Below are 27,700 nucleotides of genomic sequence, written 5' to 3'. Positions count from 1 at the left end.
ACTATCACATTCTGTAACAGACAAATAATTTCATGTAGGCTAACGTTACCTACCTGCTACCTCTGTCTTTTCTCGTTTCTCCTCCTCTTCTTTTCTCTTTTTTCTTCCCTGGGCACCTGACAGTTTTGGCCGTTTTGACATCTTGTGTTGATTTTTTGATGTGGTGACATCCAAAAAGAGTCATGATACGGGAAGGGGGGGGGGGGGGGGGGGCGCACCGTGCAGGGGGAGGCGTAATGTTGTAACAAATAATATTTCTATTAAATAGGCTTTAATTTGCATTTTAATTAACGTGGGATTATTTTTTGTATTTAGAAATAATAGTACCAACTTTTTTTTTTCTTTTTTTCTCCAACATTTGTGGCACTGGCGTGGCGCCCCCTGATGGACGGCGCCCTTAGCATTTGCCTATACGGCCTATGCCACGGGCCGGCCCTGCCTGTGAGGTGAAAACCATTTCAGGTGACTACCTCTTTGAAGCTCATCGAGAAAATGCCCAGAGTGTGCAAAGCAGTAATCAGAGCAATCGGTGGTTATTTTGAAGAAACTAGAATATAAAACATTTGTTCAGTTATTTCACCTTTTTTTGTTAATAACTCCACTTGTGTTCATTCATAGTTTTGATACCTTTAGTGACAATCAGTGACGTGCGGTGAGGTTCGTGGCTGGTGAGGCACTGACTTCATCACAGTCAGATTTACAAACATATGAACCCTAAAGAGTATCTTGTTCACCATTTGATTGGCAGCAGTTAACGGGTTATGTTTAAAAGCTCATACCAGCATTCTTCCCTGCTTGGCACTCAGCATCAAGGGTTGGGATTAGGGGTTAAATCACCAAAAATGATTCCCGGGCGCGGCACCGCTGCTGTCCACTGCTTCCCTCATCTCCCAGGGGGTGATCAAGGGGATGGGTCAATTGCAGAGGACAAATTTCACCACACCTAGTGTGTGTGACAATCATTGGTACTTTAACTTAACTTTAACTTTACACATACAAACTGTAGCACACAAAAAAGCAAATTTAATTAAAAAAAACCTTATTATGGTCTTACCTTTACTTATAAATGAAGTCCATGCGCAGCTCCTTCTGAACAAAAGCATCGATAACTTGTTTATAGAAGTCTTCCTTCTTTCTTCAGTTTTAAAAGTCTCTCTGTCTCGATGGAGATCTTCCTTTAAGTATTACCTCCTGCTTCGATTGAAAGTTTTATTTTAGATATGTAATCCTCCATGTTAAAAGTCCAGGCGAGAGGAAAAATCAACAATTGCTGCTAACTGTTGCTGCTTGTTGTCACTTCTTCTGCAGCCGAGTAGTCGCAAGAATGATCTCTGGGATCACTAGGCCCCTCTACCACCAGGAGGCGGGATTACTGCGAGCCTCACACAGTGCGTCTTCGCAGCAGTTTTATGATTGCTCAGCACAAGAAATACATTACACACATACAGTTGTTGACAAGATACACTGTACATTATATACCTCAGCTAACTAAACTATGGAAATGTATAATATAATTCATGCGCAATACGGTCTCACTGCACAGCAGGCCAGCAGTTAGCAGAGTCATTGCGCAATCCATTGTGAGGCTCAACTCAGTGACGTGCCTCAACTGGCTGCTGATCACCGCAAGTCTCTTCTCAGTATTTGAACGGCAAATGTGAAAATTCAGCGATTTTGAATAAAAATAATCTAAAACTGGTGAAGTTAAATGGAAAATAACTTTATAGTATAATCACTGGATACATATAACATTTTTTTTTTTTTTCTTTTTACTTTTTCTTTTCTTTCCATGATGGCACGTGAGGCCCCGCCTCATCTGTCTCCCCTGACTGCACGTCACTGGTGACAATCTACAATGTAAATAGTCATGAAAAAAAAGAAAATGCATTGGATGAGAAGATGTGTCCAAACTTAACTTAAGTATATAAATGTATGTAGTGTAGTAACAGGCACATTCGTAACAACACACAATATGTATAGTACATTGCTCATTTTAAGCGTTGTCAGAACTCTTTTCCTGAGTGCATTAATTTCACAGCGTGCATAGCGATGAACGCTACATCTGTTAACAAGAAGAGTGAAGAGAGCACTTTCTGTGTTTGCTACAACAAATGACAGACTTTGTGAGAACCTTTGGAGCGTTATCATGTAGCACTAATGCTAAATGTTTCAAATAAGTACATAAAACAGTGACTTATAATGTCCACTCTCGCTGGACATGACGGATGGGATGGTTGTATTTTTCGGCGCCTGTGCTCTCCTATAGCTGCTCAATTTGGAATAATCCTCACTTCTCAGATAAATACATGCTTTTGTCGTGATTTTGTCAGGTTTTACGCTCCATTCTATTTGTTGACAGCCAAGTTGAGAGCCATATAGCATCAAATTGATTGGTTCAGAATTTTACCAACTTCTCAGCTTGGAGCCACAACTTTCTACTATACATTGTGAGATGCATGGTTTATAGCCTGGCGTTAACTTTGACTAACTTAAAGTTTAAGGTCAGGCTTCTTCGTCTTCTTTTTTTATGGTGGCTCAAACCAACATTATTAGCAGCTCAAGATAGCTAGTAGCTGGCTACTCGCTACTGGTCGGAGAGAAAAGTGAGCAAGGCCATGTGTCACTACACCAGAAAAGTAGTTCCTCTGTGTTAATTCTTCAATAACAACAGGCCTTTTTCCACAGCAGAAACTTTAATAGGAACATTCCCATTTACCGGGTAAATAAAGTACCCCCATGTGTTTCTAACAAAATCTACCCGGGTAGATTTAGTTTTTCGGGAACTATAGCTACTAGTAGCGGAGTGGGACTTTTAGGAGTCCCCAGGAACCTCATAAGGGTGGGTTGTACTGTTGAACGCTGATTAATTGAACACAGGGCCTTTCTAAAACTTTGCATTCCAAATGTCTGCCGCCATTACAGTATGCAAGGACAACTTTTTTATGTCTTATTACTTGTGTTCCTTATCAAAACAAACTTGACAACGGAGAGAAAAAAGAACAAAATTAACTTTAGACTAGCAGGAACTTACGAAGGGCATCCGTGTGCTGAAGAACGCTGATTATTGGAACTTTGTTGTAGTGTTACATACCCAGCTGTAGTCTTTGAACTAGTATGTAGTTTAATGCGGTTTATGAAATTGTACAATCTTAATTTCAATACGCAAAGCTACGAGAAGTAGACTAAGTCTTTGGAAATTATTTACAGAGGAATATAAAGTATTCAGCCGGACTTCGAAGCAGTGAGGCGACCATAGGATGAACAAATACACTACGGTGCTAAGAGTATAGTGGCCATTAACAGTTAGCTTCTACAGCTGGGTTGCCCAAAGTGCGGCAAAGGGCCTTAAGCACATTACAAAAAACAAAAAATAGAGATCTCGTTTGCACCCCTGGTGGTGAAATCTATCAAAATTAGGGTGGTCCCAAAAAAGAGGGATTTTTCAAATTGATTGGTCGGTTTTAAAAGTGCTCCCCCTCTGGTCAACATATGAAATAACAAGTGTGTGTAAGAAATTGAAATGTGCCCCCTTTTTATATAGAGACATACTGTAATAACTTGAAGTAAATAATGAAGTTTAAAAAACAATTACAAACAAAAAATACAAACAATAAAAATTAACTAAAAGCTTACCTTTCTTATATTTGCATAGTTTGTATATATTATTAATGTTGTAAATACAAATCTTTATATATCTAGAAAGGATGGTCCTAAAAAGGTAGGCATTTTCCACCCCACTCAGACTCCAACCACGTATTTTGAAAAGAAACGTGAAATTAGGTACGAGTAGAACGAAGGTAAAGCTCATCAAATATTCACTATTTACTTTGTTACATGCTTTAAAAGTAGTCAGTGACACGGCATTTGTGTAGTTATTCATCTCAACCCGAGTGAACCGAATGCTAATGCTAACGGGATAACGCTAAATCTGATGCCTTCATGTATGTTGTTGCCCTGAGATAAACACTGACATTTATTCATTATATATTGTTATTTACAGCTAAAATGGACCAAAGGTATTCGTCGAACGTTTATTAATCATTATTTACTCAGGGACTTTCTGATTGTTGGACAAAGCCTGATTTTGTATTTAACATCTGGTAAACTTTGTATTTTATTTACTTATACTTTAGTAAAAAAAAACAAAAAAACATGACATGATATTGTCTGTTTATTTACATGGTATTAGTGTAGAAATATATTGTACCACTCATCCATATGTCATCAGCTTGGTTTGTATAAACTACCCTAAACTGTACGATGCAATGGAAACACAAACCACACACTTCTACAAGAACTAAAAGTTCCTGAACGTTTGGTGAAAAAAGGCCTAATGTTGCAATAGCTTGATTAATAAGCAGGTGGTGACATGTAAATAGGGGAGGATGTGTGTTCTTGTCTCCATTGGGATTGTGGATGATGGACAAAGTTCCAAAAAAGTGTGACTTTGCTTTAAATGAGTCATATAATTATTTTTCATCTACATTTACCACACTTCTTTGTTGTTGACATAAATGATTTGGTTAAAAAATGTTGCATCAGTTTTGTTCACAGACCATCTTCAGGCCGCTTTCTGAGTGTCTCTTAACACCAGCCGCTTAGTTGACTCTCTTTTTTACAAGCAAAATACCCTCTCCAGCTGGCTGCATGTTTGTAGTTTTAGCGGTATGCTTCCTAACGACAACTATACTCTACTTTTTCTAACAAATGGCAACAGCGGAAGATTTTACCATCAAAATACATTGATGCCCTTAGATAGATCTGGGAGGACATCCCACAAGACAGCATCCGTCGTCTCATTAGAAGCATGCCGCGACGTTGCCAAGCATGCATACAAGCATGTGGGGGCCACACACGATATTGAAAATAATTTTGAGTTGCAGAAATTGAATTTAGGCAAAATGGACGAGCCTGCCACATATTTTTTTCACTTTGATTTTTGGGGTGTCTATATACTGAGCCCTCTGTAAGCTGAAAACTTGTATTTCCATCAAAAGATCTGGCATGCTTTTGTTCCTGAGACATTAAACTGTCCATATCAGTATAGATATCCGACATTTTTTTTTTCACCATTGAAATCTGATGGGTTTTCAAAGTGTTCCTTTAATTTTTTTGAGTAGTACATGTACGAGCCACGGTCTGACCTGCAGCCACAGTAAAGCACAGAAGAATAACACTTCAGAACGGAGGAGATAAAAGTGTATCTGTCTTAAATCATCTCAAATGTTAGTTTATTAGCTTTCTTTTGTTCATAAATCTATAAGTATACAGTAGAGATGCGCGGTTTGCGGACACAACCACGGAGTCCGCGGATAATCCGCGGGTCGGGCGGGTGACATGACGAAAAAATTAGATTTTAAATAGATTCGGGCGTGTGGCGGTTGAACCAATTCGGAAATATATATACATAGTTAAATGTTGTTACCCACATACGAAAAACGAGCAGCACTCTTTGAAACAGGCAATTATTCATCAGGCACTGCAGCACACCACAACACAACACAACAGCAGAAAAAAAAAAAAAAAGATGGCAACACCGGCAGCAAACGCGGTACGCGACAAACTAAAAAAAGGAATACTAAAGACCAGGGGGAAAAAAAGCCAGCTATTTGCCTTGGCCAATAAGTTGCAGGTTTTATTTAATGTATTTTTTGTTTCAATAGGGATGACATACATATGTTATTGTATAATTTAAGTTTGTGCGCGTGATTGACAGCCTAAGGCTTATGAGGCACATTTTTTATTATTTTTTTTATTTCAACTTAAAAACGTATGAGCCTATGCCTCTGCCTACAACATAGGCTATGTGTTTATCTTTATTTTCCTGCCTGTCGTTGACAATGGAGATTGTCTGATATTTTGTCATCGCTGCAGATCGATCAATAACGGTTCATCTTTGTCGCAAAATTGTTCACTGTGCACCCCGCCCTCGTCCCTGTTTGAGCATTATAACGTTTACAAGTTAATATTCATTGAAATAAATTCAGAACATTTTTTTTACCTAACGGAAATATAGGCCTAGTCTTTCTAAAACATTTTTTTAACTCTTAAAAGCATCGTTCTGCTTGCTGCAACTGCGCACACAAAGTGTGAGGAACGCACTCCTGATCTGAGGGCATTGGCAACAATAGTCAACACTTTCTTAATGGAAATGACAATAATACTATAATAATGATAAATAATATTATCACGCATTAATATCTCTTAGCCACTAATGCGTGGCCAAGAGATATTAATGCGTGGCACGCATTGAATGTCTCTGCTTCATTGGATCAGTCTCCTTTCTTTAACAGGCAAAAGCTTTATAACCTCACTAATGCCTTGCATCGTCTATATTAGATATATAACAATGGGCAGGTGGCGGGTGGGTGTGGATTTGATAAAATGTTAGTTTGGGTGGATGGCGGGTGGATGACGACTTTTGTGATGCGGTTGTGGATGAAATAATTGCCTATCCGCGCATCTCTAGTATACAGCCTGTGTGTTAATATAATGTCTGTCTCCCTAATTGAAACGACAATGTTAATCCATTATCTCATTTAATGTAGTCCATGTTAAGCTAATGCTATATAGCTAACGTATTTACCAATCAAGTTATCGTGTATTAATTATATAGTGCAATGCAGACAAAAAAAAAAAAACTATTTTAAAACGTTAACAAACAATATATGCTAAAACCCAGTGGTGTGCCGTCTGGGCCAGCAAGGCCTTCACTGCTGACCTAACATAACCAGAAATCATGATCATAATTTAATTTACTTTCCCTAAATATCTAAAAGTATTCATATTCTCTTCATGTCATATTATGCTCCTTCTAGTGCTATTGTTTTTAGTTTTTCTTTGTATCCAATCAGAATTCAGCTAGCTTATGTTGCCATGCTGTACCAAATCTGCCCGTGGCCTTCAGAATCAACAATGCGGGCGTCCGTGCAATGTAAGTGAACGGACACATAGAGTTGATAGACAATTGCGATAGCCAATCAGATCACGAGTTGTCAGTAAAGCCTTTTAGATGGCCTCATGTTGAACGTGACATTTACGCGTCCTGTGATTGGATACTCATCGGGACCGTTAGCGGATGAATTTGAGAACACGTAGAGTTGAGAGACATTTGCGATAGCCAATCAGATCACAAGTTGTTGACAGTAGCCTATCTAGGTAGCCTGATGTTAACGGAACTGTGATTGGATACTCACTTGTCATTCCAAAGTGAGTATCCATTCACAAGATTCAGTTTAGCAGGAAGCCGGAAGTGTTGCGCCGTAGCCAGACCGGGATAGCAGAGAAGGAGAACAAATCGTTGATTAGGTGGCAGATATATATTTGCAAGGCCATTTTCAAGAAGGATATTTAAAGAGAAACTACATCTTGTCGGCCAACCCCGGAAGCTAGCTCAGCTGTTCTGGCGATGAAATGGGAAATGCTCGCCATTTCCACTCAAATAAGCCGACGACCATGGGTACCACTGGCTTATATGACATCAAATAGGTCCTATAGATTGTGAATTCAAATGTTTAGTTTCTAATTTTTAATATGTTTTTTGCAATTTTAATTTTGACAGTACCACATAAGATATGTTTTAATTGCTAATGTGTTTTTGCGCCAGAAAAAAACCCATTTTGTACAGTGTCACTTGTCTTGGTTTCGTCTGTCTTGTGAATTGCATGTTTTACTTTGAAAAGTAACTTCTCTCCTGTGAAATCACTTGCTCTTCCTTTTGTGTCATCAGTGTGATGTCATCCCTGGCCCCTGATTGTTTCCACCTGTTCCCTGTTACCCTCATGTGTTTTATAAGCCCACGCCTCCCCTTGTTCTGTGCCAGATTGTCTCGATTATTCGTGCCTCTCTAGCATCCATGTCCATGCCTTGCCTCGTCTCAAGTTTGTATACCTTGATCCTGAATTTCTTTGTTGCTATTTTGAGTTTTCTTTTTCTCCTCCTCAGCAGAGTGATTTTTGAGTTATTTAGTTTTACAACCGAAGTGGTTAGATTTCAGTTTTTCTTATAGTTCTTTCTTCCTCAAATTTTTGAGTGACATTTGTTGTTAACATTTATTAGATTAGAGAAAGTGTAGAATTTTCAAAGCCATTGTTTCTTCCTCCTGTTGGAGCGTTTTGTGTTTATATAAATTTCATAGAATATATACGTCGCCTATTATAGTTTGTCATTGTTTTTTTTGTGTTTTCCTCCTGTCGGAATGATTTTCGGTTGTTACTTTTTTTTTGGAACTTTTTTCTGCCGACTAATTTAGTTATTGTAGATTTTGAATTGCCCTGATTCTGGAGGTGAAAGGAAGCTTTCAAAATAAAAGCCTGCTGATATATTCCCTACTCTGCATCTGAGTCCTATCCTTTTGACCAAGCCTGACACACTGTTGCTGTGATACAATACACAGTAGGGTGTAAATGTGCTTCTGTATGTGGTGACATAAATGATGCTATTTTGAGAGGTAATCATTGAAGTCGGACATCACTGAACGCCTAGGTGGGAAACGCACGGCCCGCCACTGCTAAAACCCAACTTTGAAGTACATGTGCCAGTGTCCTATGCTGCTGACTAATATAAATGTTCAGGTGAATTCTACATGCTGAAGTATAATTACATCTTGTCATATATCTAGTGTTATTGGATTTACCGCTTCATTGAATCCATTGTATTGTTGCATTTTCCGCACTTTTGGGAATCTCAAATACACAAAAACAGGTGCCAACATGCTAGAAAAGTGGGTTTTAGCATAATATGATCCTTTTGAATAAAACAAAGATGTCTTGCTGAAGATCACGAGGACCTCGTCTCTTACATGGTGGACACGTTAATTACCAAATCCAAATGGTTAAAGGGCGAACAAGTGATCCAGGTGGGATATCTTATTTAGAAAAACACTGTGTCTTCATGAGTCTGTGTGCGTGTGTGTGTCCTTGTATTTCTAACCTTCTTGAGACATCAACAAGGAAAAATACCTTCCATATGAGAACCGGTGAACAAGTTAGGACATAAATAATGGTCCCAATACGGAAAACCATTGCATCTAATAGAGAATGTCTCATTTGTGGTGAAATCTATCAAAATGAGGGTGGTCCCAAAAAGGAGGGATTTTTCAAATTGACTGTGTGTCGGTTTTTAAAGTGCTCCCCCTCTGGTCAACATATGGAATAACAAGTCTGTGTAAAAATTTGAAGTGCTCCCCCTCTGGCCAACATATGTAATAACAAGTGTGTGTGTATAAGAAATTGAAATGCACCCCTTTCGGCGTGGCAAAGTTGGTAGAGTGGCCGTGCCAGCAAACGGAGGGTTACTGGTTACTGGGGTTCAATCCCCACCTTCTACCATCCTAGTCACGTCTGTTGTGTCCTTGGGCAAGACACTTCACCCCTTGCTCCTGATGGCTGCTGGTTAGAGCCTTGCATGGCAGCTCCCGCCATCAGTGTGTGAATGTGTGAATGTGGAAATACTGTCAAAACGCTTTGAGTACCTTGAAGATAGAAAAGCGCTATACAAGTATAACCCATTTATCATTTATTTATTTAAAATAAATAAAACAAATAAAATAAATATGTATACTGTAATAACTTGAAGTAAATAATGAAGATAACAATCCAATTACAAACATAAAATTCAAAAAAATAAATGAACTTAAAGCACTCTTTTTTCCACAATGTGTCGACTTTTTTTCTTATAAAATTGTGAACAATTTCTCATATTATTTCGGTTTCTGTAATATTGCAATATTTTCTCATAAAATTATTACTTTTTCATGTAAAATTATTACTTTTCAATGCAAAATGGCGACATTTGTCATATACAATTCTGACTTTTATCACAATATTGCCAATTTGTTCTTGTAAAATGTTTAACTTTTTTAGCAAAATGATGACTTTTGTTATAATTTTGCCAAGTTAAATTCCGATCATTATTATAACATTGTCAACATTTTAAAGTTTTCTTATAAAATTGTGACTTTTTTCGAGTAAAATTACGACTCTTTTCATAAAAATTGCCAACATTTTAAACTCTTCTTGTAAAATTGCGACTGTTATTGAGTAAAATTCCAACATGTATCATAATATTGCACAAATGTTCAGTTTTCTTTTAACATTTTGACTTGCGTTGAGTACAATTACGACTTTTATTACAACACTGCCAAAATTCTAAGTTTTTCTTGTGAAATTCCAACTCATTTTTCACAAGCTTTTTTATATTTACATAGTTTGTATATATTATTAATGTTGTGAATACAAATCTTTATATATCTAGGAAGGGTGGTCCTAAAGAGGTAGGCATTATTCGGATGTCTCAAGAAGGTAACAAATACAAGAACGTGTGTGTGTGTGTTTGCACGTGCGTGTGTGTGTGTGTGTGTGTGTGTGTGTGTGTGTGTGTGTGTGTGTGTGTGTGTGTGTGTGTGTGTGTGTGTGTGTGTGTGCATGTACCTGAGTAGTAGGAATTGAGCAGGGATTTGCTCTGCAGCGTCTTGCTTCCCTGCATGGAGAAGGAGCAGGAGGAGGGGGAGGCTGAGGAGGAGGTGCGATGTACAGTGGCAACAGGAGGGGAATATATGGTGCGGAAATAGGAGAATGTCGGGAGAACAGAAGAGAATGGAGAGTGGAGAGAAAACAACGTTGACACATGAGTGACCTCTTATGATGGACACATCATACAACGCCAATAAGGCAGATCAATGGTCAATATTCAAGAGAAACAAGAGCAATTCGCCAACGCTAATGGCGCCGTCCCTTATACAAGTATTGACTTCTCTAACAAAAGCGGTTGCGTGCAAGTGAGCACTTAAATGTGCCACACTGTCTTTTGTGAGACTGGAAGAAGTCGATACAAAACACAATAACCACCACTGGGAACCAAAGTTGTTCTGCCGACTCATGAAAGCATTCCAACAGCAAACGCTCACTGGACACTTCATTAGGTACACCATGTGCGGAGACCTTCTTTCTTCTGAGAACAACTTTACAACATGAATATAACCATTTCATAGCTTATTTCAACCTAAACCAAGTGAACACGCTTATTTTGTCAGCACTTTAAAGGGGAACTGCACTTTTTTTTTGTAATTATGCCTAACATTCACAATCCCTTATGTAAGACAAGAACACATGTTTTTCTTTTTATATGCATTCTAACTCGTAAAATATGGCAAGTACGAGGTGGCTAAGAATGCCGTTAAGGGGCTTACTCTATCGCACCCACAAACGTTTGCTTAAAATGACGTAAACATTACATGTTATAATGAATGTCCCTGTTACTACAATACATTAAAAAAACTTTCAGCATGTACCTGTATATAAAATGCTGATGGAGGTTTTGGGATGTTTTTTAAGAGCGCTTTATATGTGATATCGAACGACTTCCATTGGCGCCATTGTTAGCTGACATTTGCTAGCGTTTTTTTACGCGTTAGAGTGCATGAAGAAAGAAAAAACACATATGTTTGTTTCATATATAATATTGTACATGGTAATTGGGATTTTTTATATATTGCATATATTATATAAATATATAATATAATAATATATCAGTATATACTGTATATATAATATGTAATTATTACATATATGTTATATTTTATATTGCAACTACAATACATTTTTGTCTACTTAATACCTGCATTATCCTTTCCATCCTTACACTTTCCATCCTTTGTAACTGAGCTACTGTGTGGAACAATTTCCCTTGTGGATCAATAAAGTTTGTCTAAGTCTAAGTCTAAGTCGATATGTTCTTGTCTCACACATGGCTTGTGAATGATAGACAAAATTCCAGTGCAGTTCCCCTTTAACACAATGTTGGTATCCACAACTGACATTTTGTATCAACAAAATCATTCAAAAAAAATGTTTATCAGTGTTTTGAATTCAAGTATGCATTTCTTTCTAGCTCAGTTCATTTTGTTTTTATGGCAATTAGAGCTACTTTTACAAAAATAAATTATTTTGTGTTTGATCTATATGACTGGCAACATTTAAAATATACTTTATGAAGCAGATCTCCACTCAAAAAGTTTGTGGTCATTTCTTTAAACTCCTTTGTGGTTATTTGTCATTAAATTAAGACATCATGTCTGAATTGAACACTTACCTGAATTCTGAGAATTTAAGCAAATATTATTTGATGCGCTCCTGGTAGCTCACCAACTACTGGTTGGAGACCTCTGATCTACACATTTTACCAAGATAACCTTAAAAGTTGCAGTTTTCAATAGACTCCAAATTTTTTTTTTTCAGCCACAAATGATGAGCACACCACCAACGGCTGGAATATGTCAACAATGACGGTTGAAGTAAAACACATTTAAAATATTAGTGTCGAGCTCAAGGGGCCATAAGCGACCCACAGTTATTGTTTTAGGCTACATTGAGGCCATAAGCAGAATTGCATTATTACACCATTTTATATTTAATTGATATCATATATTTTTGTACTTTTTTTTTTATCAAACTTGATTTTGAATTGATGCATGTTTTCTACTAAAACACATTCATGAGTAAAACATGTTCAATAACTATTATTATATCATAAAATAATTTAAACATATATTCAAAACTCTCCAACTGTACATCTTCTACGACAGGGGTGTCAAACTCATTTTAGATCGGGGGCCACCTGGAGAAAAATAAACTCCCAAGTGGGCCGAGCTGGTGAAATCACGGCACGATAACTTAAAAATAAAGACAACTTCAGATTGTTTTCTTTGTTTAAAAATAGAACAAGTGAAACGACTTGGTCGCATAGTGATGCGGGTGTGGTTCTCCCAAGGATGCAGACGGCTTCGGACACAGCTTGCAGGTAGGAAAATGATTTATTTTAAATATAAATCATATGATGGATAAACAAAAAACATGCATGTAGCACAAAAGGACTAGCGTGGGAGCTAGCAGGAAAAAATAGCATAGCGTGAAAAGCTAGCAGAATCAAAGTAGTCGTTAACAGTTGTATGGGAACAAACTACGAAGCCAGACAGAGTGAGGCCAGAGCAAAGACTAAATAGCCCTCTGATTAGTGCCCGGGCAACAGGTGCGCGTCCCGAACACTAACCAGAGGCAGGTGCGTACAATCTGCCGTCATGACAACAGAAACAAACTAAACTCAAGGTGCTGAAAACACGTGACACAAACATAAACAAACTATGATCCGGGCAGCGGATCGTAACAACAAGCACATTCTGAAAATGTAGAAATTATAATGTTTTTTTGGGTTTTTTTACACTTACATGTTGCGGTTAAAAGTATGCTCTTTATTTATCGTTGTTCATACTTTCTGAATAAATCTTGTGACAATGTTCATCAGTCAACACATTGTTAATGTGTTAGTTTTCAATCTATCAAGATAAAAAAATTATATCAAAATCAAACTAAAGGATGTTATTTATGTAGTTTGCTCATTTTCCTCGACTGGTGCACTAACATGTGTTTTTTTTTTTTTTTTTACATATGTAGCATCATCTACAAATGTACAAATAATTGCTATTGCGACATCTAGTGGACACATTTAGAACAGCAGTTTCTTTCATTCAAAAACGTCGGCTCATTTTTATACTTAGCAAACTCATCCGGATAAAACCTGTTCGTACGTTTGACACCACTGGTCTAAGATTTAACCCCAGTAGCACTGGCCGTTTGAGACTAGCTCTAATGGTGCCAGTGTGACGGCGGTTAGGAACACATTAAAATTTAATGCGATCTGTCATTCATAAATTCACATTTATATGCGCTTCTTCGCGCATATCGGGCGCCGCCAAACACGGATCGGGGGCCCTATGTGTCGTACGTGCTCTACGTTTAGGGATGAGCAGCCCTGTTGCAACATATTTTACAGACAATATAGGCACTTTTCTCCTAAGGGGACCGCAGGGTTAAGGAGGTTTTGCCCCCCAGCCCCAAAACCTCAACACCCACTCCCCCACTTAAAACCTAAATACCGCCCCCAGCACTCCTGACCCCACCCTGAATACATAGACTTAGACAAACTTTAATGATCCACATGGGAAATTGTTCAACACAGTAGATCAGTTACAATGATGGGAAGTGTAAGGATGGAAAGGACAATGCAGGTATAAATAGACTAATATAGCGATAAAAAAATACGAATATATACATAATATGTGTACAGAATAATATATACCGTATTTTTCGGAATATAAGTCGCACCTGCCGAAAATGCATAATAAAAATTTAAAAAAAACATATATAAGTCGCACTGGAGCCCGGCCAAACTATGAAAAAAACTGCGACTTTTAGTCCGAAAAATACGGTATACAGATATATTATATTATATTATATTATTCAAACACAGTTTGAAATAAAAAATACAGATTTAACTCAACAGAAGGCGAAAATATTATTACTTTTAAAAGTAATTTTGCTCATGCATGTCTCTGCAAATGTAACAGAGGCCAGTTAACTTCAAGAATAGTGCTGGTGTCTGGGGGATTGCCTGTGATTTTAGCTCAGTAGTCAGGACGGTCGCCTCTCACACCGGCAACCTGCGTTCTGATAAGTAGCAAAGAACAAAATAGCCGAGAGAGAGTACACAATCGTTACATGAAGCAGAGCTGTCTGTGATTGACAGCTATGAACACCAATCATTGCATTCCGCCGACAAAATCGAAGGGCTCCTGATTGGGTGGGGCCCCTGGGCTTCAGCCTAACTAACCAGTAAGGCGGCCATCGTCCCGGATTAGAACATTACCAATTCTACCCAAAAATGTGACCTAAAACACAAAATGCGTCTTACAGAATATGGTCTTTAATGATTTTGTCATGATGAGCATGTGTACACATTTTTTGCAAGATATGATACGTTTTTGAGTGTGCTAAAGCCCCCATAAAGCTTTTTGTTAGCAGAATGATAATATCAGTAAAGAATGATAATACAAAGATATTTACCAAGGGGTTTATATTGGATATTACACTAATTGGTTTTTTTCTTTGACACAAAGTTAAATTGTGGGTGTTTTGTTCAGTTTAGCACAGGGGTGTCAAATTCATTTTAGCTCAGGGGCCGCATGGAGGAAAATCTGTGCACATGCAGGCCGGACTATTAAAATCATGGCATTAAAACTAAAAAATAAAGACAACTTCAGATTGTTTTCTTTGTCTTAATTTGGCCAAAAATAGAACAAACACGTTCTGAAAATATTACAGTAAAACTATGGACAAAAATACCGGCAGCGGTAAAGTTTAGATCCATGAAGGAAAGAAGAAAGTGAATGAATGTTTATAACTGAATACATTTACATATTATCATGTCTGTGTAATCATGTTTTGTTTTAGTCATGTTTTGTTTTGTTTAGTTATTGGACTCTTTAGTTTCTGGTTGTTCACTCCCTTGTTTTGTTTCCATAGCAACCCATTCGTTTTCACCTGTCACGTCACGCACCTGTTTCACGTTTTGAGTCACGCACCTGTTTTCGTTAATCATGTCTGTGTTATTTAAGCTTTTCTTTTTCTGTTGGTCAGCCTGGCGACATCGCATTTATGCTCTGCACACTCTTTATCGTCACTCTGCATAATGCCATGTTCTCAGTCCCATGCCACAGTAAGTGTTTTGTTTCGTGTTCTTAGTTAATTGCCTTTGTGCTATAGTCTTTTTGGTTTCATAGTTTGTTCTCCGCCACTGTGCGCGCTTTTTGTTTGTTCTTTTTTGATAATATTTAATAAATCATGTACTCACATTCCCGTCTCGCCCGAGCCAACTTTCCGTTGCCTTCCGGAAAAACAAAACCCAAGGACCAAGTCTTGACATTTATGCATAAAAAAGTTTTCTTTTGTGTTATTTTTTTTAATGAATTACGTAACGTTTATGACAACCTTTTTCCAAAACACAATATAGAATGTGAGATATAACAGGATGATGCATACATTTATCATTTGTTTTCAAAACACTTACAAAAAGGTGGTACCCCATTTTTATGACTTGATGGGGTCCCTGGGAGCCAATTTTGAATATTCCTAGCGCCAACACTGATGGAGTATTGGTGCCTGCAAAACAGCAGCAGGTGGCTGTGGCCTGCGGGCCGGCTGTAATACTAATCAAATATCATCCCGGGGGCCATAGATAATGCCTTGACTTTGACACCCCTGCTCTAAAGCAGCACGCCAAAATGCTTGAAACAAGTACAATGATTTATCATTGTTTTCAAAACGGTTACAAAAAACTGGGACCCCCAAAAATTGACTGGGGGACCCCATTTTTATGACTTGATGGGGAACCTTGTGTATGCAGCCAACACTGGAAAAAGTTTGTGGAATTTGCCGTTCGACCCGGATGGAATGATCGGACTCCAAAGCGAGCATGCCAGTCGTGCACGATTATTGACAGGAAAGATCCTCGTCGACCAAATGATTTAAAAATGAACGCTTTGGTTGCTCTGTTGCTGTTAAATCAGCGATCGTGATCGTGTAATAAGATTTGACAATGTGGCGTTGAAGGGCCTGTCTTGCATGGTCGCACCAGGCAAGGAGAGGGCGGCTGATAACGGTTGCGGCTCAGCTATCTCCTGCAAACTACACTTTTAACCTGCCCTTAACGTTGTTTGTTTATGTGTATTGCATCATACTGCCCACTCTTTTTAATACATTGACCCAATCATGCACTTAAATAGAGTACCGTATTTTTCGGACTATAAGTCGCAGGTTTTTTCATAGTTTGGCGGGCTCCAGTGCGACTTATATATGTTTTTTTCCTTTTTTATTATGCATTTTCGTCAGGTGCGACTTATACTCCGGTGCGACTTATACTCTGAAAAATACGGTAGCCAAATTTGTGTCATTGCAATGTTTAACACGAGTGAGTGGCCATGTTGGACACAAACTTTTGTTTACCCCTTTTTCCCAACAAAAAGATGCCTCAGCTTAAACCCCCCCAGCCCCAACCCCCCCACCACATTCATACATAAAACTGGCACACACACACGTATACACACGCACACACCTTTGCTCTGTCAGCTTCCATCTGTGAAAATGTTATTGACTCCTCTCACATGAGTCAGCGTTTGTTTCTGTCTCATTAAGACTTAGCCTGGATCTGTGTGTGTGTGTGTGTGTGTGTGTGTGTGTGTGTGTGTGTGTGTGTGTGTGTGTGTGTGTGTGTGTGTGTGTGTGTGTGTGTGTGTGTATTCTTGTATTTCTACCCTTCTTGAGACATCAACAAGGAAAAGTACCTTCCATATGAGGACCGGTGAACAAGTTAGGACCGAAATCATGATCCCAATACGGAAAACCATTGCTTTTAATGTCTCATTTGCACACCTGGTGGTGAAATCTATGAAAATTAGGGTGGTCTCAAAAAGGAGGGATTTTTCTAATTGACTGTGTGTTGATTTTAAAAGTGCTCCCCCTCTGGTCAATATATGAAATAACAAGTGTGTGTAAATATTCAAAGCGCTCCCCCTCTGAACAACATAACCAGTGTGTGTAAGAAATTGAAATGCGCCCCTTTTGGTCAACATCCATCCATCCATTTTCTATCGCTTATCCCTTTCGGGGTTGCGGGGGGGTGCTGCAGCCTATCTCAGCTGCATTCGGGCGGAAGGTGGGGTACACCCTGGACAAGTCGTCACCGCATCACATGGCCAACACAGATAGACAGACAACATTCACACTCACATTCACACACTAGGGCCAATTTAGTGTTGCCAATCAATTTAGTGTTGCCAATCACAATAAGTGTGTGTAAGAAATTGAAATGTGACCCCTTAGGCCAAAATGTATAAAGAGACATACTGTAATAACTTGAACTAAATAATGAAGTTTAAAAAACAATTACAAACAAAACATTTGCCCCCCAAAAATTTACTAAAAGCAGTCTTTTACTTACAATGTATAGACTTTTTTCTTATAAAATTGGGAACCATTTCTCATATTCTTTCTGTTTTTGTAATATTGCAATATTTTCTCGTAAAATTACTACTTTTTTATGTAAAATTTTTACTTTTTATTGCAAAATGGCGACATTTGTCATATGAAATTCTGACTTTTATCACAATGTTGGCAATTTTTTTGGTCTTGTAAAATAGGGACATTTTGTGAGTAAAATGATGACTTTTATCATCATTTTGCCAAGTAAAATTGCGATTATTATTATAATACTGCCAACATTTTAAAGCTTTATTGTAAAATTGTGACTTTTGTCGGGTCAAATTATGACTCTTTTCATAAAATTGTAAAATTGCGACTGCCATTGAGTAAAAGTCCAACTTTTATCATAATATTGCATAAATGTTCAGTTTTTATTGTAAAATGTTGACTTGCGTTGAGCTAAATGTTATTATAAAACTGCCAAAATTCCAAGTTTTTCTTGTGAAATGGTGACCTTTTTTTGTGAAATTCCAACTCATTTTTCACAACAAGCTTTTTTATATTTGCATAGTATGTATATATCATTAATTTTGTAAATACAAATCTTTATATATCTAGGAAGGGTGGTCCTAAAGAGGTAGGCATTATTCGGAGGTCTCAAGAAGGTAACAAATACAAGAATATGTGTGTGTGTGTGTGTGTGTGTGTGTGTGTGTGTGTGTGTGTGTGAGTGTGTAAGTGTGTGTGTGTTTAAGTGTGTGTGTGTGTGCGTGTGTGTGTGTGTTTGTGTGAGTGTGTGTGTGTGTGTTTGTGATGACACTGCACAGTGCCCCGGCCAGCGACTACAGAGCACAATGACTGGCAGTAAATGTGATATAGTTGTGATTTTATTGGTTATTGGCACGAAGCACGGTCTCACTCTGGATGGAATACAAAAAAATACAAAAAACCTGCTTGCCTCCACAACAAGTGTGTTTTTGTAGTTATTGTTTTTTTTTTTTTACTTTCATCCAAAAAACGTTTGAAGCTGGAGCTAAAACTTGAGTTTTTAAATTATTAAAACACAAAAGACATTGCAATCAAGCATGTCAAAAAAAGATTACCATTATCATCAGTCAAAATCAATTGGGTACTGCTGTCGCCCTACAAAAAGACTGTAAATAGAGTATAAATGAGAGATAACTGAATGAAAGTGAATTGTTTTTCTTGGTCCATGTGCTGGTGGAATATAAGTGCAGTCCTGACCTCGCAGCAAAGTAGCTCTGTGCTAACCTTGGCTTTCAATGGCTAAGCACTCCCCGAAAGGCCAGCGTGATATTCTCAAGTGAAAAATGCCCTCGTGTATTGTCCGTGTAATTATGGTGGACACACAACCACTCACACACACACATACACGTTATTCCTATATAGACTAGGGTTGTACGGTATACCGGTATTAGTATAGTACAGCGAAACAAATGAATCATATTCAGTACTATACCGCCTCTGAAAAGTACCGGTCCACCACCCCCCCGTCGTCGTTGTCACATCATGACTTTGCTGGTTTACAAGCAGACGAGCATGTTTGGCAGTGCACAATCACAGAGTACTTACAAGTAGACACAGTGTGTCGACAGAAAAGGGAGAATGGACGCATTTTGGCTTAAAAAGTAAAGATAAAGGTGAAGTTATAACACTGAAACACCCTCAGGAAGAGGTGCTTTAAGACATGGCTAGCTACTAGCTAGCTAGCGGCTAAAGACAAGCCGCAGTCAGCAGTGTTTTAGCTACTTCAAAATCACTAATCCCGGTCTCCATGGCGACAAATAAAGTAAGTTTCTTACAAGTATCATCCCTGCAGGACGAGGAATAGCTAAACATGTTTCACTACACACCGTAGCTCACCGACGTCAAAATGTAAACAAACGCCATTGGTGGATCTACACCTGACATCCACTGTAATGATGCCAAGTAAAGGATCGTATCTAGTCGATACTACTATGATTACGTTAATATTTTTTGGCATCACAAAATCTTCTTTCGTTTTTTAAAAATGTATATTATGTTTATAAACTCAGGAAATATGTCCCTGGACACATGAGGACTTTGAATATGACCAATGTATGATCTTGTAATGACTTGGTATCGGATTGATACCCAAATCTGTGGTATCATCCAAAACTAATGTAAAGTATCAAACAATAGAAGAATAAGTGATTATTACATTTTAACAGAAGTGTAGATAGAACATGTTAAAAGAGAAAGTAAGCAGATATTAACAGTAAATGAACAAGTAGATTAATAATACATTTGCTACCAACTTGTCCTTAATAATTTTGACAAAATAATAGAATGGAAAATGACACAATATGTTACTGCATACGTCAGCAGCTAAATTAGAAGCCTTTTTTTGCTTACTTACTAATAAAAGACAAGTTGTCTTGTATGTTCACTATTTTATTTAAGGACAAACTTGCAATAAGAAACATGTGTTTCATGTACCCTAAGATATTTTGTTAAAATAAAACCAATAATACATTTTTTTGTGGTCCTCTTTATTTAGAAAAGTATCAAAAAGTACCGAAATAATTTTGGTACTGGTATCAAAATGTTGGTATCGGGACAACACTAATATAGACACATGCACAAAGACATACAGTTATAAAGGAATATAGCATATACTGTAAATACACAGACAAGGTGTGTTTTTCTACTGAATAACTACATAACAATGTATTTCTAAACAAAATATCTCTTGAATGAATTGTGTTTTTACAATATACCAAGGGTCAATAAAAAAAACATCCTGTGAGCACAATTGGCCCCCAGGCCACACATTAGACACCCCTGGCATAGCAGTTCAGCAAGGATTCACCAGGAAAGAAAGTGGACTTACTGAAGCCGTTGAGGTCCTGGCTGGAGGTGGAGAAAGGGTCGTCTTTGTGCAGCGTGCTGACTTTGGTGGTGCTCTTATCGGCCGTGGTGACGGGGCCCATCTCCCTCTGCTGGGTGGAGCTGCTGGCCGTCTCCTTGTGCTTCTTGGCCAGCTTCCTGTGAAGCAAACTCTGTTCATGGTCACTGGCCACTGCATTAGGTAGATACTGTGAACATTTTTTACAATTGCCTAATATTGTGACCATTTCGTACGACTACCGTATTTTTCGGAGTATAAGTCGCACCGGCCGAAAATGCATAATAAAGAAGGAAAAAAACATATATAAGTCGCACTGGAGTATAAATTGCATTTTTGGGGGAAATTTATTTGATAAAACCCAACACCAAGAATAGACGTTTGAAAGTCAATTTAAAATAAAGAATAGTGAACAACAGGCTGAATATAAGACGCATAAATAACCAACTGAGAACGTGCCTGGTATGTTAACGTAACATATTATGGTAAGAGTCATTCAAATAACTATAACATAGAAGATGCTATACAATTACCAAACAATCTGTCACTCCTAATCGCTAAATCCCATGAAATCTTATACGTCTAGTCTCTTACGTGAATGAGCTAAATAATATTATTTGATATTTTTAGGGCTGCAGCTAACGATTATTTTTCTATCGATTAATCTATAGATTATTTTTTCGATTAATCGGTTAATCTATAGATTATTTTTTCGATTAATCTATGGATTATTTTTCCTTTTACCGATTTTTTTTTTAATTTAAAATGAAGAGGAACAAATAAATGTAGGCCAGTTTTTTCAAAAGGCATGGCTTTTATTTACAAAAAAAAAGGTATGGCCACTCAGTCAACATTGACAACAACATGACAAAATATTCTGTAACAATGTAAACATTTAAAACTTTTAACATTTAACAAAATTAAAAGTATCTTATTTGCTTTTTAATGTGCAAATATAATAGTAAACATCCAGTGCACATCTTAATATTCTGCAATAGTATAAGCATTTCAAAAGTAAAAGTATTGCTTATTTTGCTTTAAAATGTGCAAAAATAAAGATAAACATCCAATACAAAAAAGTGTACAGTGTAAACATTTCAACAAAAGTAAAAGTATTGCTTATTTTGCTTAATAACACAACAATGATAGTATGATTAAAGTGAAAGTTAATTGTTGGTTTGTACATAGTATATGTAACTGTTAATGTTGTAAAAGGTATTTGCACAACTAATTAACGTTAGCGTTTGTGACACGTCTTGTGCCGTGGGGTTCTTTCAGGACCGACAGACTGAACGCCAGACGGCTTTGTCAGGTTTACAATCTTTTAATTTTACACAAAGTCTTTTCTCTTCCAACTCTTTTCTCTTTCTTTCCTCGCTTTTCAGCTCCTCTTCCTCGCCCGCTCGTCGTCCTCTGTCTCTGGCTCTCCTCTATGGCGTCACATTAGTGCCAAAAATCCGAGCACATAAAAACTGTTATCGCGCGCTAATTCTCCACTTCGTGCGCACGCGCGACACCATTTTGCGCGCGCGTGGTGCCTTTTGCGCGCGCGATGCCTTTCTGTGCGCGCGCGGTGCCTTTCTGCGCGCGGTGCCTTTCTGCGCGCGCTCGCGCCTTTCTGCGCGCTCTCTGTGTACTCCTGGCATCTCTCCTCGCGCTGTCATGTTTCTTTTTGGCACTTTGGGGGCGGGTATGCTTAGACGGCCCCTCCTTTCTGATTGGCTGTGAGCATTTTTCATATGACCAATCATTCTCCAGTGTAGCAACGTTGTAGCCATCTTACCTCGGACATCTAGCCTCAATCATTACATTGATGTCAATGGTACATGTACTAATTAAATTACCATAACTTGCTCGATTTTCGACCAATTTACAAACGGTTTGCCTTGTTACAAATCTTATTACATGTAGATATGACATAGGATGCTGTACCTGTTGAAATGACCTCTTTCGCTTTAAAAAAAAAAATGACTTAATTGTGCAACATAGTTGTGTAGGGTCAGTGTTAGTCAGTTCTCTGATTATTTTAAACTGTTTCAGAATACATTATTAAAAGCTATTTTTAACATTTTAAAAACAAAATTCAAAGATTATTTCATTAATTTTATGGCTGAATTAAAAGAAATTCCATAAATTAGAAAACAAATGTTCAAGAAGAAGTGAAAATATAAAATAATGTTATTGCTGGTGGACCAGTTCTGGCTGAAAGATGTGATTATGGTGTTTGTTGTGTTATTATTTATTTGGGTCACAGTTTGTATTACCCTGTATTGTGTTTATGTGGTATGAAATAACCTTCATCAGCGCGCAACATTTTTTTATCCACTTCTTCCTCCGTAAATCTTGATACATATTGACGATGACCCGCCCTGCTATACTTCTGATTGGCTCTGAGCATTTTTCAGCATTTTTCAGCGTTTTTCGCCTGACCAATCAGAAAGGAGGGGCCGTCTAAGCATACCCGCCCACAAAGTGCCAAAAAGAAACATGACAGCGCGAGGAGAGATGCCAGGAGTACACAGAGAGCGCGCAGAAAGGCGCGAGCGCGCGCAGAAAGGCACCACGCGCGCACGAAGTGGAGAATCAGCGCGCGATAACAGTTTTTATGCGCTCGGATTTTTGGCACTAATGTGACGCCCTACTCCTCCTCTCTCGCTCCACGTCAGCTTCACTTTGGCTCCTTACAGTCTCTCTTCCCTCTCTCTCTGCTGCTCTGCTTTTCTTCAGCGAGAGGAGATTGGATGATCGTGCCCAGGTGCGCGGATCGCGCACCTTGGCACGATTGCAGCGTCGCTCCCGGCGCGCCCCGCCCCGCCTCGCCTCGCCGCTCGCACGCCGGCCCCGCCTCTCCACAGCGTTAAAGAGGAGCGCGTCTTTGTAAACACTGAACAGGCACGCCAAACGCGCCTCTCAGAGCGAAACAGTGTTTTAGTTTATGAATTTACAACGCAGATACAAATGACACATCCATGTTTTTGTGTAATGATGACAACGTATACTCACGCGGACGATTGACTAGTTGATGGTGATGGCAAGAACGCTGTCGGGTGTTTTCTTTTCAAATGTTCGTTCATAGCCGTTGTGCTGCTATGATAGGCCATTTCCGCTCGACACAGTGTGCATACAACAACATTATTAGGCCGTTTATTGAAATACTCCCACACTTTTGACGACTTTTGGCGTGCTTTTTTCTCCTCGCTCGCATCGTCTGCTTTGCGCTCCGCCATGACAGTAGTGTGACGTAAATATGTGACGCGTCGACGCACAAAAACGACGTCGACGTATTTACGTAACCGATGACGTCGACTATGTCGACGCATCGTTTCAGCCTTAGATATTTTACGGTAATGTGTTAATAATTTCACACATAAGTCTCTCCTGAGTATAAGTCGCACCCCCGGCCAAACTATGAAAAATACTGCGACTTATAGTCCGAAAAATACGGTAGATGAAATCGGCCAAGTATTAAAAACAGGTACAGTGTGACATATTCCAGTATTAAAACTGCAAAATTAACTAGAGAATAAAATGTATGTAGAAATGGTGTGTGGATGCTGAAGACTTGAAATTGAATTAGGGATGGAACGGTTAATGAAAAAAAACGAACTTAAATATATTATTCTGACATATATAACTGCAATCAGCCAAAAAAAAGCTAGCATGCTAACAGTTAGCATGTGCCAAGTACCAAAATATATGACTCTGAAGTGTATACCTATAAAATTAGCTTTAAAAAAAGCTAGCACGTTAACAGGACATGCCATTTACAAAAAAATGTATTACTCTTAGGTGTATACCTACGAAATTAGCTAAAAAAAAAAGTTAGCATGGTAATCTTAACATGCTAACTAGTTTCAATGTCCAGGATGAGTGTAATGTTTTGGTGGTTGAAGGATTTGAATCGCTTGAAAAATGTAGGAACGGTGGATGTTTGAAAAATTGTCAAATGTCCATTTTCATTTGAAAAAATATAGAATTCTTGGAAATGTTTTAAAAATGAAAAAAGTAGCACGCACGTGTCATGAATATGCTAAACATTTTGAAAATGTAATATCGTTAATCGGGGAGGAGTTGGCGAATGTAAAAAAAGGGTGAAATAATAACTAGAAAATGCAATTTCGGAAAAAATTGCATGTGAATGCTGAAGACCAAGCCAAATTGAAATGCTTACAGCTATGAAGTAAACCATGCTTACCATTAGCATGCGTCAAGTACCAACATCGGAGGTGTTGACCCACAAAATAATCTAAAAAAGTTAACATGTTAATGTTTGAATGCTAGCATGCTAAAGTTAACGTGTGTTAAGTAACACATTATATGACTCTGAGGTGTATGCCTAAAAAAAAAATGCTAAAAATGTTAGCATGCTAACCTAGCATGTATCAAGTAACAACATACAGTCGTGGTCAAAAGTTTACATACACTTGTAAAGAACATAATGTCATGGTTGTCTTGACTTTCCAATAATTTCTACAACTCTTATTTTTTTGTGATAGAGTGATTGGAGCACATACTTGTTTGTCACAAAAAACATTCATGAAGTTTGGTTCTTTTATGAATTTATTATGGGTCCACTGAAAATGTGACCAAATCTGCTGGGTCAAAAGTTTACATACAGCAATGTTAATATTTGGTTACATGTCCCTTGGCAAGTTTCACTGCAATAAGGTGCTTTTGGTAGCCATCCACAAGCTTCTGGCAAGCTTCTGGTTGACTTTTTGACCACTCCTCTTGACAAAATTGCTGCAGTTCAGCTAAAAATGTTGTTTTTCTGGCATGGACTTGTTTCTTCAGCATTGTCCACACGTTTAAGTCAGGGCTTTGGGATGGCCATTCTAAAACCTTAATTCTAGCCTGATTTAGCCATTCCTTTATGACTTTTGACGTGTGTTTGGGGTTATTGTCCTGTTGGAACACCCAACTGTGCCCAAGACCCAACCAAGGCTGATGATTTTAGGTTGTCCTGAAGACTTTAAAGGTAATCCTCCTTTTTCATTGTCCCACTTACTCTCTTTAAAACACCAGTTCAATTGGCAGCAAAACAGGCCCAGAGCATAATACTACCACCACCATGATTGACGGTAGGCATGGTGTTCCTGGGATTAAAGGCCTCATTTTTTCTCCCCCAAACATATTGCTCGGTATTGTGGCCAAACAGCTCAATTTTTATTTTATCTGACCACAGAACTTTCCCCCAGAAGGTCTTATCTTTGTCCATGTGATGTCAGATGAAACAAAAATTGAGCTGTTTGGCCACAATACCCAGCAATATGTTTGGAGGAGAAAAGGTGAGGCCTTTTATCCCAGGAACACCATGTATACCGTCAAGCATGGTGGTTGTAGTATTATGCTCTGGGCCTGTTTTGCTGCCAATGGAACTGGTGCTTTACAGAGAGTAAATGGTACAATAAAAAAGGAGGATTACCTCCAATTTCTTCAGGACAACCTAAAATCATCAGCCCCGCGGTTGGGTCTTGGGCGCAGTTGGGTGTTCCAACAGGACTATGACCCCAAACAAATGTCAAATGTGGTAAAGGAATGGCTAAATCAGGCTAGAATTAAGGTTTTAGAACGGCCTTCCCAAAGTCCTGACTTAAACGTGTGGACAATGCTGAAGAAACAAGTCCATGTCAGAAAATAAAACAAATTGAGCTGAACTACACCAATTTTGTCAAGAGGAGTGATCAAAAATTCAACCAGACGCTTGTAGATGGCTACAAAAAGCGCCTTATTGCAGTGAAACTTGCCAAGGGACACGTAAGCAAATATTAACATTGCTGTATGTATACTTTTGACGCAGCAGATTTGGTCACATTTTCAGTAGACCCATAATAAATTCAAAAAAAGAACTAAACTTCATGAATGTTTTTTTTTTACCAACAAGTATGTGCTCCAATCACTCTATCTAAAAAAAAAAAAGTTGTAGAAATGATTGGAAACTCAAGACAGCCATGACATTATGTTCTTTACAAGTGTATGTACAATTTTGACCAAGACTGTATATACTTTGAAGATGCTAACTAGTTTGAATGTCCATGATGAGTAGACTGTTTTGATGGTTTGAATCGATTGAGAAAAGTGGGATAAATTGGCCGAAGGGATGAACAGGAGATGAAGAGAAGTGAAGTGAATTATATTTATATAGCGCTTTTCTCTAGTGACTCAAAGTGCTTTACATAGTGAAACCCAATATCTAAGTTACATTTAAACCAGTGTGGGTGGCACTGGGAGCAGGTGGGTAAAGTGTCTTGCCCAAGGACACAACGACAGTGACTAGGATGGCGAATGCGGGAATCGAACCTGGAACCCTCAGGTTGCTGGCACGGCCACTCTACCAACCGAGCTAAGCCGCCCCATAGAAGATGAAGAGAAACCAGAAGCCGTGGAGCCTAACTTTCGTCCTAAACCATCACCGGGGACGGCGTGGCGCAGTGGAAGAATGACCGTGCACGACCCGAGGGTCCCTGGTTCAATCCCCACCTAGTACCAACCTCGTCATGTCCGTTGTGTCCTGAGCAAGACACTTCACCCTTGCTCCTGATGGGTGCTGGTTAGCGCCTTGCATGGCAGCTCCCTCCATCAGTGTGTGAATGTGTGTGTGAATGGGTAAATGTGGAAGTAGTGTCAAAGCGCTTTGAGTACCTTGAAGGTAGAAAAGCGCTATACAAGTACAACCCATTTATCATTTATCATTTAAATATGGTTGACCGGCTGACCGCGGCATGACTCTGATCAGGCGGGAGATGAGGATGATGATGATGATGATGATGATGAAGAGAAGACGAAGCAAGGGGAGGGTAGTGAGGAGGAAGTGCAGACTAAGACAGTCGAGCAGAGTGCACGTGCTCGTGCACGGGTAATGGTGAGTCGTAAGAGCAATGGTCTCTGCTCGCTGAGACACATTCATCCTGTTAATGGACTCGTTTAAATGACAAATTCCTCGCATATTGTAAGCGGCAATGAGCGAGGCCCTTATGCCTCTCCAATGAATGTCACGGCG

At 38.6% G+C, this 27,700-nt stretch overlaps 1 protein-coding gene across 9 annotated transcripts in view; it reads right to left on the bottom strand.

Annotated features, from left to right (window-relative positions):
• ptprt (protein tyrosine phosphatase receptor type T) overlaps positions 1-27,700 on the bottom strand; it is a 555,785-nt gene that overhangs the window by 135,231 nt on the left and 392,854 nt on the right. For all 9 annotated transcript variants that reach the window (XM_061932272.1, XM_061932263.1, XM_061932264.1 and 6 more), the window contains 2 exons: positions 20,686-20,840; positions 10,431-10,511 (listed from right to left, as the gene is read on the bottom strand). In XM_061932272.1, coding sequence (XP_061788256.1) covers positions 10,431-10,511; positions 20,686-20,840 — 236 coding nt within the window. The remainder of the gene's footprint in view (positions 1-10,430; positions 10,512-20,685; positions 20,841-27,700) is intronic.

Source organism: Nerophis lumbriciformis, linkage group LG38 (genome assembly GCF_033978685.3).
Source record: "Nerophis lumbriciformis linkage group LG38, RoL_Nlum_v2.1, whole genome shotgun sequence".
In the NCBI taxonomy this organism is placed as follows: domain Eukaryota; kingdom Metazoa; phylum Chordata; class Actinopteri; order Syngnathiformes; family Syngnathidae; genus Nerophis; species Nerophis lumbriciformis.
The sequence above is the reverse complement of the archived record's forward strand: the minus strand, read 5'-3'. Positions and strand labels throughout refer to the sequence as shown.